The sequence below is a fragment of the Macrotis lagotis genome, chromosome 2 (genome assembly GCF_037893015.1).
Source record: "Macrotis lagotis isolate mMagLag1 chromosome 2, bilby.v1.9.chrom.fasta, whole genome shotgun sequence".
NCBI lineage: Eukaryota > Metazoa > Chordata > Mammalia > Peramelemorphia > Peramelidae > Macrotis > Macrotis lagotis.
In genome coordinates this window covers 138,859,078-138,877,398 of record NC_133659.1, presented here as the reverse complement: position 1 = coordinate 138,877,398, position 18,321 = coordinate 138,859,078, and the positions used below count along the sequence as shown (strand labels likewise).

General features: G+C 33.4%; 1 protein-coding gene across 3 annotated transcripts in view; it reads right to left on the bottom strand.

The window, feature by feature from the left end:
• The window catches only part of PLD5 (phospholipase D family member 5), a 397,224-nt gene that overhangs the window by 171,048 nt on the left and 207,855 nt on the right, over positions 1 to 18,321 (bottom strand). For all 3 annotated transcript variants that reach the window (XM_074222900.1, XM_074222901.1, XM_074222902.1), the window contains one exon: positions 3,600 to 3,711. In XM_074222900.1, the coding sequence (XP_074079001.1) occupies positions 3,600 to 3,711 (112 nt within the window). The remainder of the gene's footprint in view (positions 1 to 3,599; positions 3,712 to 18,321) is intronic.

The window sequence follows — 18,321 nt, the reverse complement described above, 5'->3', positions numbered from 1 at the left end:
CATGTGATTGAAATTAAAAAAAAGAAACATAGCAGTTTGCTGAAGCTAAGAACATAAAAATGTTACCAGACTATTGTTTTATTTTTACAATGTTTTTAAGGATCTTAAATATACTTCCTCCTTTTTTGTATATTTGACTTATATCCACTGTAAACAATGACTTTAAGAGTTACAGCTGGGGGTGGCTAGGTGGCGTAGTGGATAAAGCACCGGCCTTGGAGTCAGGAGTACCTGAGTTCAAATCCAGCCTCAGAACACTTAATATTACCTAGCTGTGTGGCCTTGGGCAAGCCACTTAAACCCGTTTGCCTTGAAAAAAAAAACCCTAAAAAAAGAGTTACAGCTGCTCCCATAATATTTCTATACAATATTTAAGCAAAGCTCAGTTTCATGAATAAATGAAATAAAGTAAACCATAAAATAAATTTCCTTTCTTTCTACTTAATCTTTTATCATCAAGGTATCATGCCAGAAAGTACTTAGAAAGATAAATGAGTTTTGATGATTTAAGTAAGATTACATATAACTATTTCTAAAAATTAGTTCAATTTTATTAAATTAAAAACAAGTATTGACTTAATTAGGGTAGTTTATTTGATCTTCTTAGAAAAGATAATAGTTACTTAAATAAACTTTGTACCTTGATATGATTTGTCACTTTTTTCTTTTTAAATCTAAGTAAGGTTGTCCTTTTTACACCTAAAAAGATCAAGATATTCACATATACTTGTGAAAATCAAGTCTGTCTTCCCTTTCCAGAAAAAGGCAAGATTGTACCAAACTGACCAGACCTTAAGGCAAACAAATGATTACAATTCACTCTAAAAAAAATAAATTCATATAAGTAGCAATAGCCCTTTTCAAACATTAGGTTTTTCGGCACAAAGTAAAATGCAAGCAATTCAAAAAACTTTTTTTCTAAATAGACTTTTTTCTAACTTTGTTATTGTTTACAGACAAGTTCAAACTCTGAAAATAGATGTGTCAGAAGCACAATAACAGAATCTCAGTAGTGGAGATACTGAGGACAAACCTTGGGCTGAAAAAGACCTTGAAAATTTTGCTCAAATTGTGAATTCCAGCTACAACATTCATGACAAGAAATTATTTCTTTCCTGCTTATAAGCCCTCAATGATAGCAAACTGACTACTCTTCAACTTATCCTATTCTACTTTTTTCTTTTTCTTTTCTTTTTTTTTTTTTAAAGAGAGGGGAAATGACGGAGAGTTCCACATCTACCATTGATTTCACTAACCTGGAAACTTCCCAGAATCTTTCCACTGATTTATCTTACAGCTCTCATCTAAGTCACACATCCCAGATAGAGTTGCCTAAGTCACTGAGGTTACATAACTAACCTGTGTTAAGAACAAGGCTTGAACTCAACCAGGTCTTGTTGACCCCAAGTCCAATTTTCTATCTACTTAATCATACTCCTCATTTTATTTTTGTACAACTCTAATTGTTAGGAGATTTTTCTCTTATGAAGAGCTGAAATCTGAATCTTTACCTTCCACCTATGACTGTCATAGTTCCTGGATGAAACAAAATGAATCCATTCTGTTTTCCATATAACAACCTTTCAGATATTTTCTGATAGCTATTATTTCTCACATCCTCCCACCAAGTCTTTTCTTTTCAGAGATAAAAATCCTCATTTCCTCCAAATGTTCCTTATGTGGCATGGTTTTGAATTATCTCATTGTCCTAGTTTCTCTCCCCTGCATATTTTCAGCTCACCAATGTCCCTGCTACACTGTGGAGTCAAGAACTTGTCACAATACAGCAGTGACCAGAGTAGATCATTATAATAAAAAATCAATCAATATACACTGTCTTGGACTAAAAAGGTAGTGGGCCTCTCTGACTTTTCCCCATTTCCCCCCAAAATTTCACATCCCCCACCACTGGAAATTCTTATATTTCAAGGGTGGTAGGTGTAACTTAGATGCAAGATGTTTATATCTATGTTGTTACTGTTGTTTTTCAGTCGTATCTGACTCTTTGTGACCCCATTTGGAGTTTTCTTAGTAAAGCTACTGATGCAGTTTGCCATTTCCTTCTGCAGCTTTTTTAACAGATGAGAAAAGGGAGACAAACAGGATTAAGTGACTTGCCCATGATCACAGATAGTGTCTGAGGTCCCATTGAAACTCAGGAAGATGAGTCTTTCTGACTCTAGTTCCAGTACTCTATCCACTGCTACACTTAACAGACTTTCTATATCTAATCTATTTGTCTATTTTCAGTTTTAGCTGCCTCCGCATTTATATCATTTATATCTTTCTATATAGATATGTTCTATATCCACATATAACCACAGATATTTATCTAAGGATCTATCTATCTGTCTGTCTATCTATCTACAAACATACAAAAGATATTTAGCATCTCTTCAATTATAAATAAAAACATTATTCTGAAAAGGTCTGAATAGGCTTCACCAGACTGCCAAAGAAGTCCATGACACAAACCAAAAAAGGTTAAGAACCCTGTTTCTATTTTTTTGTTTGTTTGTTTTTTAAGGTTTTTCAAGGCAAACAGGGTTAAAGTGGCTTGCCCAAGTCCACACAGCTAGGTAATTATTAAGTGTCTGAGACCAGATTTGAACTCAGGTACTCCTGACTCCAGGGCAGGTGCTTTATCCACTATGCCACCTAGCCACAACTGAACCCTGTTTCTTCATTCTGAGTTATGCATCTATTTAAATTAAAAAAATTTCAAAAACATCTGATAAAAAACAGAAGTAGATGTATATGAATATAAGTAATGTAAAACATAGAATAATGTTATTATTATAGAAGCATGTGTAAAACTGATTGTAAGGAATGAGATCCATTGAAGGACTTACAAATATAATATCAATATAAATTCTCCTTTCAAAGAGTTGGAACATGTTAATTTTTAGTTAGACAAGATCTTAGAAATCCTCAACTTAGGTACTGGATGATTTTTCATTTTTACTTTTTATTTCAGTTTTTTTTTACTTGATGGGGCAAGAGAAGAAATGGGGTTTAGACTCTATTCTCTTTAATATTAATATTGATAATTATGGAATCATAGAGCTGGAGAGTCTACCTCCTAGTTTTTCAATCAAGAAACTATGACTCATAGAGTTTAAGTGACTTGCCCAAGGTCATATAGCTAGTAAAGTATCAGAGGTGGGATGTCTCCTGACTCTAAGTATAGTACTCTGTCTGCTATGACATATTAAGATATAAATCTATTAGCTCTAATCGTGTGATAAGAATATACAAAGTATATTATGATTTATATTGTCTGTCATCAATGACTATTAATTAATCAATAATTAACTAAGAACTAATAATCAATGAAACATCATTTCAGGCAAAATAACACTTGACTACACATAACAGCAATAAAAATAAAATACGAGATGCTATAATTGCCTTTGCAGGTGGCAGTTAAGTTTCCTTTTTAAAAAGAATACTTTAAGTGAAGGTATTTTTTCCCTAAAGGAAATAAAAGTATTTACTTAAGAATATTATGTTGGAGAAAGACACATTATGTAAAACTTGAAATTAAAGTTGTTTGCTTATTAAGGCACTTAATAATATAAAATCAACCTTTGTCTTACCCTTTCCTTTCAAGTCTTCCAATACCTTTGAATGGACTGCTGCATCACTCACTAATTTGATCTCAATATTTCGAGCAGCCAATTGCAGTAATTTTTCAAAAAGACGCTGACCCTAGGAAGAACATTATGAGATGAGAGTGTGAAAATAGAAACATGAATTTTTTTTAATATTGCTAAAAATTAAGGCATTTAAAAAAAACATGAAACTAAGTTTTACAAAAAGGTGAACAAAACAATTACATCAATCACTTATCACACCCTTATTATATTATAGGGACTGTGGTAAATGCTGGGTTTACAATAAGTTAGAGCAGAAGAAAACCCTTTTTGCTTAAAGACCATACAATCTAATGGAAGAGACAATATGTGAATATATATATATATGTATATATATATACACATATATATATATATATTACATATAAGATTGTTAAAATGGAAGGGAATCTGAAAGGGAAGGCAGTAGAAGCTAGGGAGAATGAGAAAGGCCTTCCTGTAGAAAGTGGGGTTTGTGATGAATCTTGAAAAAGGAAACTAATGAAATTAAAAATTAAACATATCCCTCTCCATATTTTCCATTGACTTATATTATCTTCTGGATTTTTAACTACTTTAAAAAGAGATTTTCTTGAAGTAAATATATTTAAAGGTAGAATAGAATTACATATAGCTAATCTCAGTGTCTGGATGGTCCCTTCCTCTTTTTTCAGTCAACTGTTCTTCAGTTTTACGTTGTTGCTTAGGGGCAAGGAGAGATTATAGACAGCAAGATATTGCCATGAATAGAATGCTGTCCTGGAGTTAGGAGGAATCTAGTTCAAATCTGGCCTGAAACTAGTGGTATGATCCTGGGCAAGACATTTAACTCTTTTTGCCTCACTTCCTCATCTAGAAAATGAATAGGAGAAGGAAATAGTAAACCAAATGGGGTCATGAAGAGTCAAATACAATTGAAATAATTCAACCACAACAACAAAAGGTGAGATTGAGTGATTTATCCGGGATCACACAACCAGTCTGTGTCAGAAGGGAGATTGGAACTCAGGTTTTTTAAACTGGCTTTCTATCTATGTAGTTCCTTCTCCATGAATATTTGTAAAGCAATATGTTAAAAAAATCAATGTAGTTTCTTCTCCATGAATATTTGTAAAGCAATATGTTAAAAAAATCAAAGGTGTTAAAATTTTTACTAGAAAGAGGCTTTTATGTATCTCTAAGCTAAAAATGGTGGTGAATCTGCTCATATGCATATGCTTTTACTGTGGAAAGACAAACCAACAATTTCCACCTTTAAGATAACTCCTAGTAATGCTACCAAATAGACTACACTGCTATGTGTTTGGTCCTTTACATATTCTTAATTGCTAACTATCTCCAGCTACTTAGAAGATTCTTCTTTAGGTCTACAAACTTTGCATGGTGTTTATAAATCACTTCTATGATAAACAGTAGAATCTAGTGGAGTGATCGACAGCTTTTATGATAGTGAAATCCTACTTTATCTCTGAGAAAAAATTAATTGTGACAGATATACATTATCATGCAAAACAAACTTTCTCCTTGGCCATGTCCAAATATGTTACATTTTGTACTAGATCAGGAATTGGATAGCATGTTACATCACTATCTGAAATCATGTACAATTTATGCAGGTGATCAGAGTTCTTATTACATTCATAAATTTGTTATTATATACATTGTTCTCTTGGTACTAGTCATTTCTTTCTTAATTTGTTTATACTTCTTGTATAAAGACATACTTATATCTTAAAAATGATAACATTGCTAACTATACTTTAGAAGCTGCAGGGCTATAAATTTTGGGCACGTGCAAACATTAAAACTGCCTTATTTTTATAATCATTTCCTAGATGTGTGATCCTTGGGAAGTCATTTAACATTTATCAACATTAATTTCTTCATCTGTAAAATGGGAATAATACCTTTAGCACTTATCTCATAGTTGTTGTATTAGCTGAAATTGTGTGTGGAATTATATATAAACTGCTTTACAAAACCAAAACACCACATGAATGAGTTATTATTTTTAGTTATTGATTTTTTTATTAAAGTAATGAATGAATTTAAGTTTAATGTCTAAAGGCTAAATATAGTACTCTGTACAGTGTGGGTAGAAATAACTAGGTGGCTCAGTGGAAGGAACACTGGACCTAGAGTCAGAAGGCCTGAGTTTTAATCCAATTTCAGAAACTTACTAGCTGTGTGACCCTAAGCATATAACTTAAGCCTGTTTGCCTGAGTTCCTTCTCTGGAAAATGAGCTGGAGAAAGAAATGACAACTCCTGTATCTTTGCCAGGAGAACCTCTTGGATTGTAGTGATCCATGGGGTCATGCAGAGTCAGACATGACTGAACAACAGCAAAATGGGTTTGCAGCAAATCCCTTTAGTGGTTATTAAGCATTAGATATTTCTGCAATGACAAATTTAGAAAATTATGAGACATTCAAAATGGAATGAATGGTGTTAATAGATATTCTGAAACAAGCCTAACTATAGCATTCACTATCAGTGATTACATAATTATGTTTTTAAAAGATACCTCAGTGTAAATACTAAGGATGTGAAAAAAGTAATAATATACTTCCTTTAATCTGTCTGGATCTGAGTAGCCTGAACTATCCATTTCTGCTTGTTTAGGAGAGGCCAGATAGCCTTTGTTTTTAGTTCCATAAAAATAGCATTTTGAGAGTCAATGATGAGCTCCAGAGTCATAAATACAGGCTAAATAAAAGTTATTCTGTTTCACATGAGCCAGATATGTCATCATTAATTCAGAGTAACAAAGCCTACATTTTAAAAAATGCAAATATATTAGCATTGGAGTACACAGTGCAAAATCCAAGCCTCTTTTCTGGTTATGAGGAAGGGAAAAAGAAAAAGTGGACACTGTTGAATAGCAATGTGGCTAAAAGATACATTGTTAGTCTAAGGGATCAGAAGTTAGTTGCTGGCCCTTTCATGAGACAACTCGGACTAATTCAGTTGGGAAAATCGGGTTTTATGTAATATCTTAAGGGAAGTTGGAGCTATAATAAAGGGAATCAAATTCATCATGCTCAAAGATTAATTTATTACAATTCAAAATATTAGTAAAATTGAGTAAAATAAAGGGATACATATAGGTTCAAAAAGCAATGTCTCAAATATAGTGAAAGGGAAATATGACCAATGAAATGGAAATCCCTTAATATTGAATTTTAAATTTATTTTTATTCTTATTATGGGATTAAACTCTTTTCTGTAGAGAAAACTAGCCCTAACAAACTAGACTAACATAGATAGTTTCTTGTCTAGTTTACCTCTAGATTTAGTAATTAGATAGATTGAGAAGACTTTATCATTTTGTAGCAGATAATTTAGAAGAATAAAATAATCATAAGATGAAAATGTTTTCTAAAAAGTTTAATTTTCCCTTTTTGGCAGCTGGAGAAAGGTAAGCCAGAAGTTAAGTTCCTTTTTTCCAGTCCTTGTGGAAGAGTTCATTTTTTGGAAATCCAAATTGAGTAATGAAACTAAGGAAGAGGGAAGATAATTGCTAACCACTCTTTCCCAAGTACACTTTATGCCTTCCAGGCACCACCTGGAAGGAAAGGACTTCTGGATAGTATTAAGAAAGATTCTAAATGAATTAAAATCAATCCTTGTCTCTGACCTCAGAGGGGTCTGGGGATTTAATTTGATGCTAGCCTTTGCAAATTATATCAAAGATGACTTGATAACTTTGTCCTCAGTTTCCTTTTAATTTTGGATAGTTAATTTTAACACCAGGTACAAGTTCCTTAGTGGGTGGAAGAGATAGGCAGGAGGAGACAATCTGAGAGTTTTAGAGAACTAAAGTAAACTTTTTTTTTAAAGAGCTTACTTTAAAGAGCAACTCCCATATTGTCTCCACTTATTCAAAGCAGACTAAAATTGCCTAGATACCCCACTTGAGAATAATGGAATAGACTCCAGTTCTATCTTGATGGCTTTTGGAATTGCAGCCATGATTAAGAGGTATGGTTGGGGGGCGTTGGTATTATGACACTATTGGTGAAATTCTTGGACTGATGCAAGACGAACTTGAGTGTAAACATTTGCCAAAAATGCTTTCATTAATCAACAATGAAAGTCAGAGGTTCAAAGATGATAAGACTATGGTTGGAGTTCCAACCATAAATGATGTTGACTAATATATGGCATCTCTACTCTCATGACCCACTAGACAGTTTCTGGAAAACCAAAGTCTTTGGCTTCCCCAGAAAAGTGTGGTTGAGTCTGAGAGGAGAGATAGCACTGATAATTAGCCTGAAGAGAGTCAGGCTTGGATATACTATGTTGTCACAGCCTGCTGTTCCTGAAACATTGTGGTATCTTGCTGATTTGTGAGGAAAAGATTGTACTGATGATTAGTCCATCAAAAAAAAAGGCTTGGATATACTGTGGTGTCACCAATTCTGTGGGAGCCTGGAGGTGTCTCACTGATATAGAAAAGGAAAGCATATTCAAAGGTCAACAGACTCCTGTGATATTCAGACCATCACCAGTAATCCTGTTTCCTATTAAATCAGACCACATATGGGGTGAAATGATTCTGGAAAAGATAAGTGAGAAGGATGTCTTTGAATAATATACCCCTCACTATAATAAACATAATGTGTTAGACATGCCACCATTAACTTGGTTAGTATGGCCTTCAAAACTGAAGGACAACTATTATTTTTTAGAGAACTACAAAATTTAAGATGAGCTAACATTGTGGTATATGGCAAAAAAGACAATGCTATCTTAGAATATATTAATACAGAAATAAGGAAGATAATAATACTACACTCTGTCCTAGTCTGGCTATAATTACATTACTGTGTTTTTCTTACATCACGATTAAATATGTCTTACGAAGGAAGACACTATTTTCATCCAGAGAAAGAACTGATATACAGAATGGTTTTACACACACACACACACACACACACACACACACACACACACACACACTTGTGTCTAATGGTAACCATCTCTAGGGTGGGGGGAGGAAGAAAAAAGCTACATGATAATATTATATATTTAAAAGAAATAGCAAGTTGTACGTAATAGATCTGCAATTTCATGAACAATCTATTTTTCCCATTCTACTTTGTTATGGAAATGTCTGTTTTAGTCCTTATGCTCAGAATAAAATAAAGAAGCATTTCCACAAAAAGAAAAAAAAATATGTCTCTATATAACATGAATTAGGACTTGATCATTTTGCCACATTCACTCACCCCATCTCAATTAAATCCAGTGGCTCCCTATTACCTATATGGTCAAATATAAAACCTCACTTTTTATACTTTGATCACCTCCACCTACTCTATAATACAGAAACATTTTACCTCCTTACTATTCCTTGAACATATGACTCTGTCTCCCAACTCCATGGCTTTTATCTGGCCATCTCCTTTGCCTGGAATGCTCTCTTTTCTCACCCTCACCTACTGGATCGACTGAGCTCAATATAAATGCCACTCTCTTACAAGATGACTTTTCTAGTTACCCAGTCTTCCCTTGCCCTACCTGCCTCTGATATTATCTCCTAATTATACTATGAGGGTATAAATATATGTGAGCATGAACATAGATATAGAAGTATGTATGGATATATGAAGAATTTCTAAATATAATATGCATTATAGATTTTATATTATAATGTATATCAATATAATATACAAATATACACATAGAAAACATAAATATGTGTAAACATAGTTGTTATTGCAGTCATATAATTTATGTCCAACTCTTCATGACCCCTTTTGGGGATTTTCTTGGCAGGGATATTGGCCATTTCCTTCTATAGCTTATTTTACAGATGAGAAAACAAATAAAGTAACTTGCCCTGGGTAACACATCTAGCAAATTTTTGAGGCCAGATTTGAACTCAGTTGCTTATCTGACACAAGGACAGGTCCTCTATACACTATACCTACCTGAGTCTCACATCCCCTGCTTCCTCTCCTCTCCACTTCTTTTAGATACATACATATATATATATATATATATATATATATATATATATATAGATAGATAGATATATAGATATACATATATACACACACACAACTATAACTATAACTATCTATATAGCTATATTACACAATTATTTGAATATTTGCAAAGCTCTGTTTGAACACAAACTCCCTGTGGATAAAGATGATTTTTTTGCCTTTCTTTGTATCCCCTTGGGCTTAGCTTAATTCCTGTAAATGTTTAATAAATACTTGTTATTGACTAACTGACGGAAAAGTCATAGGTGTGAGTAAGTATTAAGAAGAGAAAAGCTGACTAAATTGCACCACAATTTTGTTAGAATGTAAGTGTTCAAGAGCCTTCTAGTTTAATTGCAGTAAGATGTGGGGAGGTTTAAGACTTATTGTTGCCCATAGTGTTCTGGAAATGAACCTTTGATGAGGATGTCTCCAGTGTGAAGCCTCTCTTTTTCTTTGAACACCTGATGTCAAGGCTTAGCCAGAAAGGTACAGACCCCCTCTTTGAGAAATTCCTACTGCATTAATTAAACCAGCAACGGATTAAGTGATCAGTGCCAGCTGAAGGGTGCTCATGTAGAAGAGTGAATATTACCAGTTAATTCATCAGTAAACAGGTTTTGTCCCATTAAGGGTTTTAATTATTCTGTGCAGTGCATTATAACTGCATTACCTAATGACAGCTCTCTACAATTATGTACCCCCATGGGGGGGGATGAATGCAGCCATCCCAGCAAGAAGCAGATGAAGAGATGTTCATGCTCCATGTGATTAGCATTTGGAGATCCCACTGTTTGAGGGTATGAGATGGGGGGAAGCTTGGCTATGAACAAGCTCATTCTGACAATAATGGGCCTTAGAATGGCAACTCCTATAGAGTGAGAGATTGTAACTAGGAATGGGGCATTGGTACAAAAGACATCAGATTGAGTCCTACAGGGGATGCAAAGAAGCATATTTGGTCATGCTCCAATACCCAAACTAGAATCTAGTGTTAACAGAAGATCTTCCCCAAACATCACAATCCAACAGCATTTAAAAAGATGAAGAGGAAAAAGCCAGAAAGCAGTCTTATAGATCTAACTTAAACAATGTTCTGTAATGTGTTAAACAAAAAATAGGAAAATTAGGAGATAAAGGATGGAGTACAGGATTAAAATGGATTTAAGTTTTAGACATATTGATTTGGAACATCAAGGTGGAGAGATATATGTAATCAATTAATGAACAAACAAGTATTTATCATGTTCTCTGTCCTGGAAATCTGGCCCACGATGTTATGGATAAAAATACAAAAAAAATGAATAAATACTTATTTTCAAGTAGCTTACATTTTACCAGGTAAAATAAGTACATATCTAAGTATATATGTCATGTACACCAAAAAATAAATATGAAGTAGAGAAGATAATGTCAAGGAAACATGTGACAACACAATAAGGAAGTTACAAAGGGGGAAAAGAAAGTTTAGAAAAGGGAGAAATAACTACAGGTTATGGACATCAGAGAAGGTTTCATAAAGAAGATGACATTTGAAGGGGACCTGGAAAGAGAAGTAGAATTAACTATGATCTTGGTCAAGTCACTTAATCCTGACCCTGCCTTGCATCCAAGGCCATCTCCAGTTGTTCTGATTCATATCTGGCCACTGGACTGAGATGGCTCTGGAGGAGAAAGTGAGGCTGGTGACTTAGCACACAGTCCCCCCATGCAAGTCTAAATTATGTGTTTGTCATAGCATCACCTCCCTGATGTCACGGTCTTCTTCTAGAAGGAAGAAAAAAACAACAATAAATGCACCATATAACCCAATATTGCTGGTATATTTGGTGCAGATAGGGCATAGAAATAGTGATGGTGATTCAATTAATCAATCAGTCAGTATTTATTAAGTGTATATGAGGCAATGTTCAACAAATTAGAAGACAATTTTATTTTTTTGTTTTTTTGCAAGGCAAAAGGGTTGCATGACTTGCCAAGGTCAAATTTAATCTCAGGTCCTTCTGACTCCAGGGTCAGTTCTCTATCCACTGCATCACCAAGTGGCCCCTAGAAGACTATTTCTAGGTCTGTTATCCTCCAGGAGTACTCAATCCAGATTTGTAATGGGTATACTCTGTGGGCTACCTGGAAGCTTCCAGAACACAATAACTTTAGAAAGCAGCTGGCAAGGCAATAAAATAAGATTAGAGAAATGAGGGGAAATAGATCAGATAATATAGGAGAGAAAAATTCATAGAAAACAACTTAAAAGGAACCAATAATTGAATCTAAAAGATTTAAAACAATCAAGACTTATTAGAGAATTATGTGGTTCTATATAAAAGAATTTAAATGGTTTCAGTTGGGTTAGCTTTTGCTAATGGTTATGCCTATAAATTTATATTAGGGTGATTCTTTTCTCTGGTGAAAAAAATGGAGCATCCTTTGCAAATATTATGAATCCTTGAATTCTTCTGTGAGACAGATAAGAATAGAATAAATATAATTTAACAGTCAGGGAAATGGGAACATATGGCTATAAAAATATTTTTGATTGTTTAAAATATATATATATGTGTATATATATATATAATTATAGTTAGTGACCATCAATAAAATATTCAAATACTCAAAATAACAAAAAATTATATTTGTCATAAGGCCCACAATTTATGGTTAGTATAAATGTGTATATCAATTTTAATAATTTTTGAGAGGGTGAGATTTGGACCTGTGTGTGGAACTGACTCTGTCCAGTCAATGAAAAAAGGTAACTCTGTAACTAAGAGTATTACAGAATCTGAGATACCAAGATATCTGGGACCTGATGCACTGTCACATAGTTTCTGTCAAAGGCCCTGATGCACCCAGCTCTCTAGTCCTCAATTCAACATGATACTGCATTGTTTCTCCTTTTAAATAAGATAAAACGACTACATTCTATCTGTTTTCATGCATTGTCTTCTAAGTATTTTTTCAGATTTCATTGCTGTTATTATTTTTCATAGTTGTAGACTGTGCATATGTGTGTGTGTTTTATTTTGCTTTCTCACCCAAATATCTGTAAATGTTTTTTCCCTTATCTAACAGAAACCTCAGACCCCTCAAAGAGGTATTTCTAAGAAAAAAAAGTCATTGAATCAGGACTAGAATTTTTTTTTTTTATCATGGGCTCCTATTTATAAAAGAATGCAAAAAATGCATTGCTATAGATACAGTCCTAAGAATGTGTGGGTTTGTGCTTCTCAAACTTGGCGATGCTCTTGTTAATCTCTGACTTCATATGGTAAGATAGGAGGCCAGAGTAGAGCCCATACAAGGTGTCCCTCTAACCAATATTTTCTTCAAATTCCCTAAAACATTCACTTTCCCTGCTAATGCTATGTTTTAAAAGGGGGGGGGAATAGAGCTAAGTGTCACAATGGATAGATCACTGGTCTTGGAGTCAGAAGACCTGAGTTCAAATCTGAACACAAACAGTAGCCGTACTAAGTTTTTTCAATGAGGGAGGGTTTGTGCTTCCTAGATTTCTTGCTTAACCTTGATATCAGGTATTTAAAGAGGATTTCTTCCTCTGTCCCCTTCCACACACATACACACACACACACACACACACACACAAAAACCAAACAGCAGTTTGCAGATTTTCTAGAATTTGTCTCCTAATTTACTCTAAGTTGGAAAAGAGTCCTTAACATCCTAGATCTAGAATTTGAAAGTTTTCCAATTCTATGTTAAAAAGGAGTCCATAATGTCCTATGAATCTAGAATTCATAAAAACCAAGATCTAGAGACCATCTAGTCTGTCTCAGTTTGCAGGAGAGGAAACAGATCCAGAGAAATTAAATGATTTGAACAAGGTCACATAGGTTACTGAGTCTGAGAAATGATTTGAATCCAGATCCTTTAATTCAAGATCTGCATTTCTTCTATTGTCTCGTATAAGTAAGTTCCAATAAATCTTGAACATTTGTAAAAGTGAGTTGGGAAGAAAAGATTTCCAAAGAACTTCCAGGTCCAATAGTAATGATTCTAAAAGAAGAAACTAGGATCTGTGATTTATGTAGCCACTTTCCCCTAGCATCCCAAAGATATAAGTTAAAATGAATTCTATCTTTTAGTTTTATTCGTTTTGAAATCTGAAAGATAAAAAGTAAATACCACATACACAAAAGGTCTAAATTATCTAGGAAGAGCAAACCCAAGTATCCTGACTTCCATCTACTAATTTTCCCCAAAGATCCCTCCTCTTCTCAGACTACTATTCTCAATAACACAGAGTTAAGTTATGGGTAAGATTAATTCATCATCCCAGAAGGAAAAACTAAAAAAAAAAATAGGCTTCATAGATCAAATAAAACACTTAATTTTCCAATTCAATTGAAAGGAGACCTCCTTGGAAGGACGCCTGATGACTTTTATAAACTCCCAGACATTGAACCTCTGTAGACTGATATGTTCAACTGGGGACAAGTGCACCTATTTTGGGGAGTGGTAGCTTTGATATGTTGGAAGCATACTAGCTTTAGAGCCAAAGACTTGGTTTACAATTTTCATTCTGCTACTTCTAGTTGTATACTCTTGAATAAGTCACTTGATCACTCTATGACTCAGTTTGTTCATCTGTACAATGGGGATAATATCTATGCCAACTAACTCAGAGTTGTTATAAGGATAGGGTGAGTTAAAATATGCAAGGTTATTTACACAGTAGTGTAAGATCATAGATTTAAGATTGGATGAGAATTTAAAAGATGGATTCAACCCCTCATTGTATGTGGAAACTGAAAGCTAAAGAATTTCACTAACTTTCCCAAGGACACAAAGGTAGTGAATGATAAAGTTGAAATTTGTACTCTGGTCTTACATTTTCCAAATCTAACACTTTTCCCCATTGTTCCAAGCTTAGGAATTTATTATTATTGTAATGATTTTTAAAAATCATAATCATTTATTAACTTATGGGATACAACCAAGGTCGTTGTCAGGAGATATATTATATCTTTAAATGCTTACATGAAAAAATTGTAAAAAAGAGAAAATTAATTAACTAAACATGCAATTAAAAAAATTAGAGAAAGAACAAATTAAAACCTCCCAATTAAATACCAAATTAGAAATTCTAAAATGAAACGGGAAATTAATAAAATCAAAAACAAGAAAACTATTGAACTAATAAATAAAACCAAGATTTTGTTTTATAAAAAAGCTAATAAAATTGATAAACATCTGGTTAATTTAAAAAAAAGAAAGTAGAAAACTAAATTACCAGTATCATTAATGAAAAAGGTGAACTTACCACGAATAGGAGGAAACTAAAGTAATATTGTGGAATTATTTTGCCCAACTGCATTCTAATAAATTTGATAATCTAAGTGAAATGGATGCATATTTACAAAAATATAAGTTGCCCAGGTTAAATGAAGAGATAATTAAATACTTAAAAAACCCTATCTCAGAAAAAAAAATCATCAACAAGCCATTATTGAACTCCCTAAGAAAAAATCTCCAGGGCCAGACATATTCACAAGTGAATTCTACAAACATTTAAGGAACAATTGGTTCCAATTCTATATAAATTCTATGGCAGAATAGATTGAGGTCAGAATTCTGCTTAATTCTTTCTATGATACCAATATCATGCTGATACCTAAACCAGGAAGAGTCAAAACAGAGAAAGAAAATTATAGGTCTATCTCCCTAGTGAATATAGATGCAAAAACCTTTAAAAAATATCTTAGCAAAGCAATTACAGCAACTTATCACTAGGATAATGCACTATGATGAAGCAGGATTTATCCCAGGAATGCAGGGTTGATTCATTATTAGGAAAACTGTAAGTTTAATTAACTATATCAATAACAAACCTATCAGAAATCATATGATTATATCAATAAATGCTGAAAAAGCCTTTGACAAAATACAGGACCCATTCCTACTAAAAACACTAGAGAGCAAAGGAAAAAATGTATTGTTCCTTAGAATGTATCTATGATATCTATCTGAGAGCATCAACAAGCATTATATGCAATGGGAATAAGCTAGAGGCATTCCCAATAAGATCAGGGGTGAAATAAGGATGACCGTTATTACTGCTACTATTCAATATTGTGTTAGAAATGTCAGCAATAAGAGAAGAAAAAGAAATTGAAGGAATTAGAATTGGGAAGGAAGAAACAAAACTCTCATTCTTTACAGATGACATGATGGTATACCTAGAGAATCATAAAAAATAATTTTAAAAACTACTAGAAACAATTAGCAACTTCAGCAAAGTTGCAGGATATAAAATAAACCCTCATAAATCCTCAGCATTTCTATATATGACTAGAAAGATACAGCAGAAAGAGCTAGAAAGAGAAATCCCATTCAAAATTACTTCAGACAATATAACATGCTTGGGAGTCTATTTGCTAAGGCAGACTCAGAAACTCTATGAAAACAACTACAAAAGACTTCTCTCTCACTTAAAATCAGATTTGGAGAAAAAGCAAATATCAATGAATAGGTCAAGCTAATATAATTAAAATGACAATTCTACATAAATTAAGCTACCTGTTTAGTGCCCTACCAATCAAAATTCCAAAAAGTTATTTTAATAAGTCAGAAAAATTGTAAGTAAATTCACATGGAGAAATAAAATGTCAAGAATTTCCAGGGATTTAATGAAAAGAAGTACAAAAGAAGGTGGCTTAGCCCTACCAGAACTCACATTATAAAGCACCAGTCATCAAAACCATCTGATATTGGCTAAGAAATAAAGTGGTGGATCAATGGAATAGACTGGGTGCAAAAGAGAAAACAGGAAATGAATATAATAATCTGCTGTTTGATAAACTCAAAGAGTCCGGCTTCTGGGATAAAAACTCTCTTTTCGATAAAGACTGTTGGGAAAATTGGAAGTTGGTATGAAGAAACTTGAATTAGACAAACATCTCACACCCTATACCAAGATAAGATCAAAATGGGTACAGGACTTAGACATAAATGACAATATTATAAGCAAACTAGGAGATCAAGGAATAATTTCCTGTCAGATCTATAGAATGGGAGGCAGTTTATGACCAAGGAAGAGATGGAGAACATCATTAAAAAGAAACTAGATAATTTGATTATATTAAATTAAAAAGCTTTTGCACAAACAAAATCACTGTAACCAAGATCAAAAGAAATGTAGTAAATTGGGAAACAATTTTTACAACTAGAGTTTCTGACAAAGGTCTCATTTCTTAAATATATGGAGAACTGTGTCAAATTTATAAAAGAAACAAGCCATTCCCCAATTGACAAATGGTCAAAGGATATGCAGTGACAATTTAGAGATGAGGAAATCAAAGAGATCCATAGTCATATGAAAAATTGCTCTAAATCAATACTGATCAGAGACATGAAAATTAAAGTATTTCTGAGGTCCCATTTCACACCTTTCAGATTAGCCAATATGACCAGAAATGTTGGGAGGGTTGCGGGAAATCTGGAACATTAATGCATTGTTGGTGGAACTGTAAATTCACCCAAACTTTATGGAGAGCATTTTGGAATTATGGCCAAAGGGTAATAAAAATGTACATATCCTTTGATTTAGTAATACCTCTACTGGATCTATATCCTGAAGAGATCATGAAAAAGGGCAAAAACATCACTTGTATAAAAATATTCATAGCAGCCCTGTTTGTGGTGGCAAAATATTTGGAAATTTGAGTGAATGTCCATGGACTGGGGAATGGCTGAACAAATTGTGGTATATATATATGTTGAGCCAGATAATCAGAATCAGAAGAAAATTGTATACCATAATAGCAACATGGGGGTGATGATCAACCTTAATGGACTTCCTCATTTCATCAGTGCAAGAATAAGGGACAATTTTTAGGGTATCTGCAATGGTGAACATCATCTATATAAAGAAAGGATTGTGGTGTTTAAAGAAAGACCAAAGGTTATTACCCTTAACTTAAATTTTTAAAAAGTATACTATTATGTAATTTACTATCTCATATTTTTTTCTTAAGGATATGATTTCTCTCTCAACACATTCCATGTATAGCATAGAAACAATGTAAAGACTACCAGATGGGCTGTAGTGGATAAAGCACCGGCCCTGGAGTCAGGAGTACCTGGGTTCAAATCCGATCTCAGACACTTAATAATTACCTAGCTGTGTGGCGTTGTGCAAGCCATTTAACCCCGTTTGCCTTGCAAAAACCTAAAAAAAAAGACTATCAGACTGCTTTCTGTGGGAGTGGGGAAAAGGAAGAGGAAGCAAGATTGGGGGAAAAATTGTAAAAATTAAACAACAAAAATTTAAAAAAAAAAGAATGTGATATTCTCTTCCTACAATGTTATTATTTCTCCTCTTGTTAATATTGTCTAAATCTAAAAGCACTATTGGAAAAGAAGAAAGCTGATAGATGATCTATGCATCATTTCCAAGAATATACTTATTATAACAATAAGAATGTTAACACTGTTTTTCACCACCTTAGAAGACAACACAGAAATAAAAAAAAATTTAAATTTAACAGGAAAAATTAGATTAGATATTGAGAAAGAAATAATTTCCCAAGGGTGTGCATTATTCCACTGGATAGGGGAAGGAGACTAATTTTTCTCTAAAGTTCTAAAAAAGAAGAATGGATTCTCATCAAAAATATGGTCAAAGATGGGATAAGCTCTAATTAAAAATTAGAATATGCTACAGTATGTCCT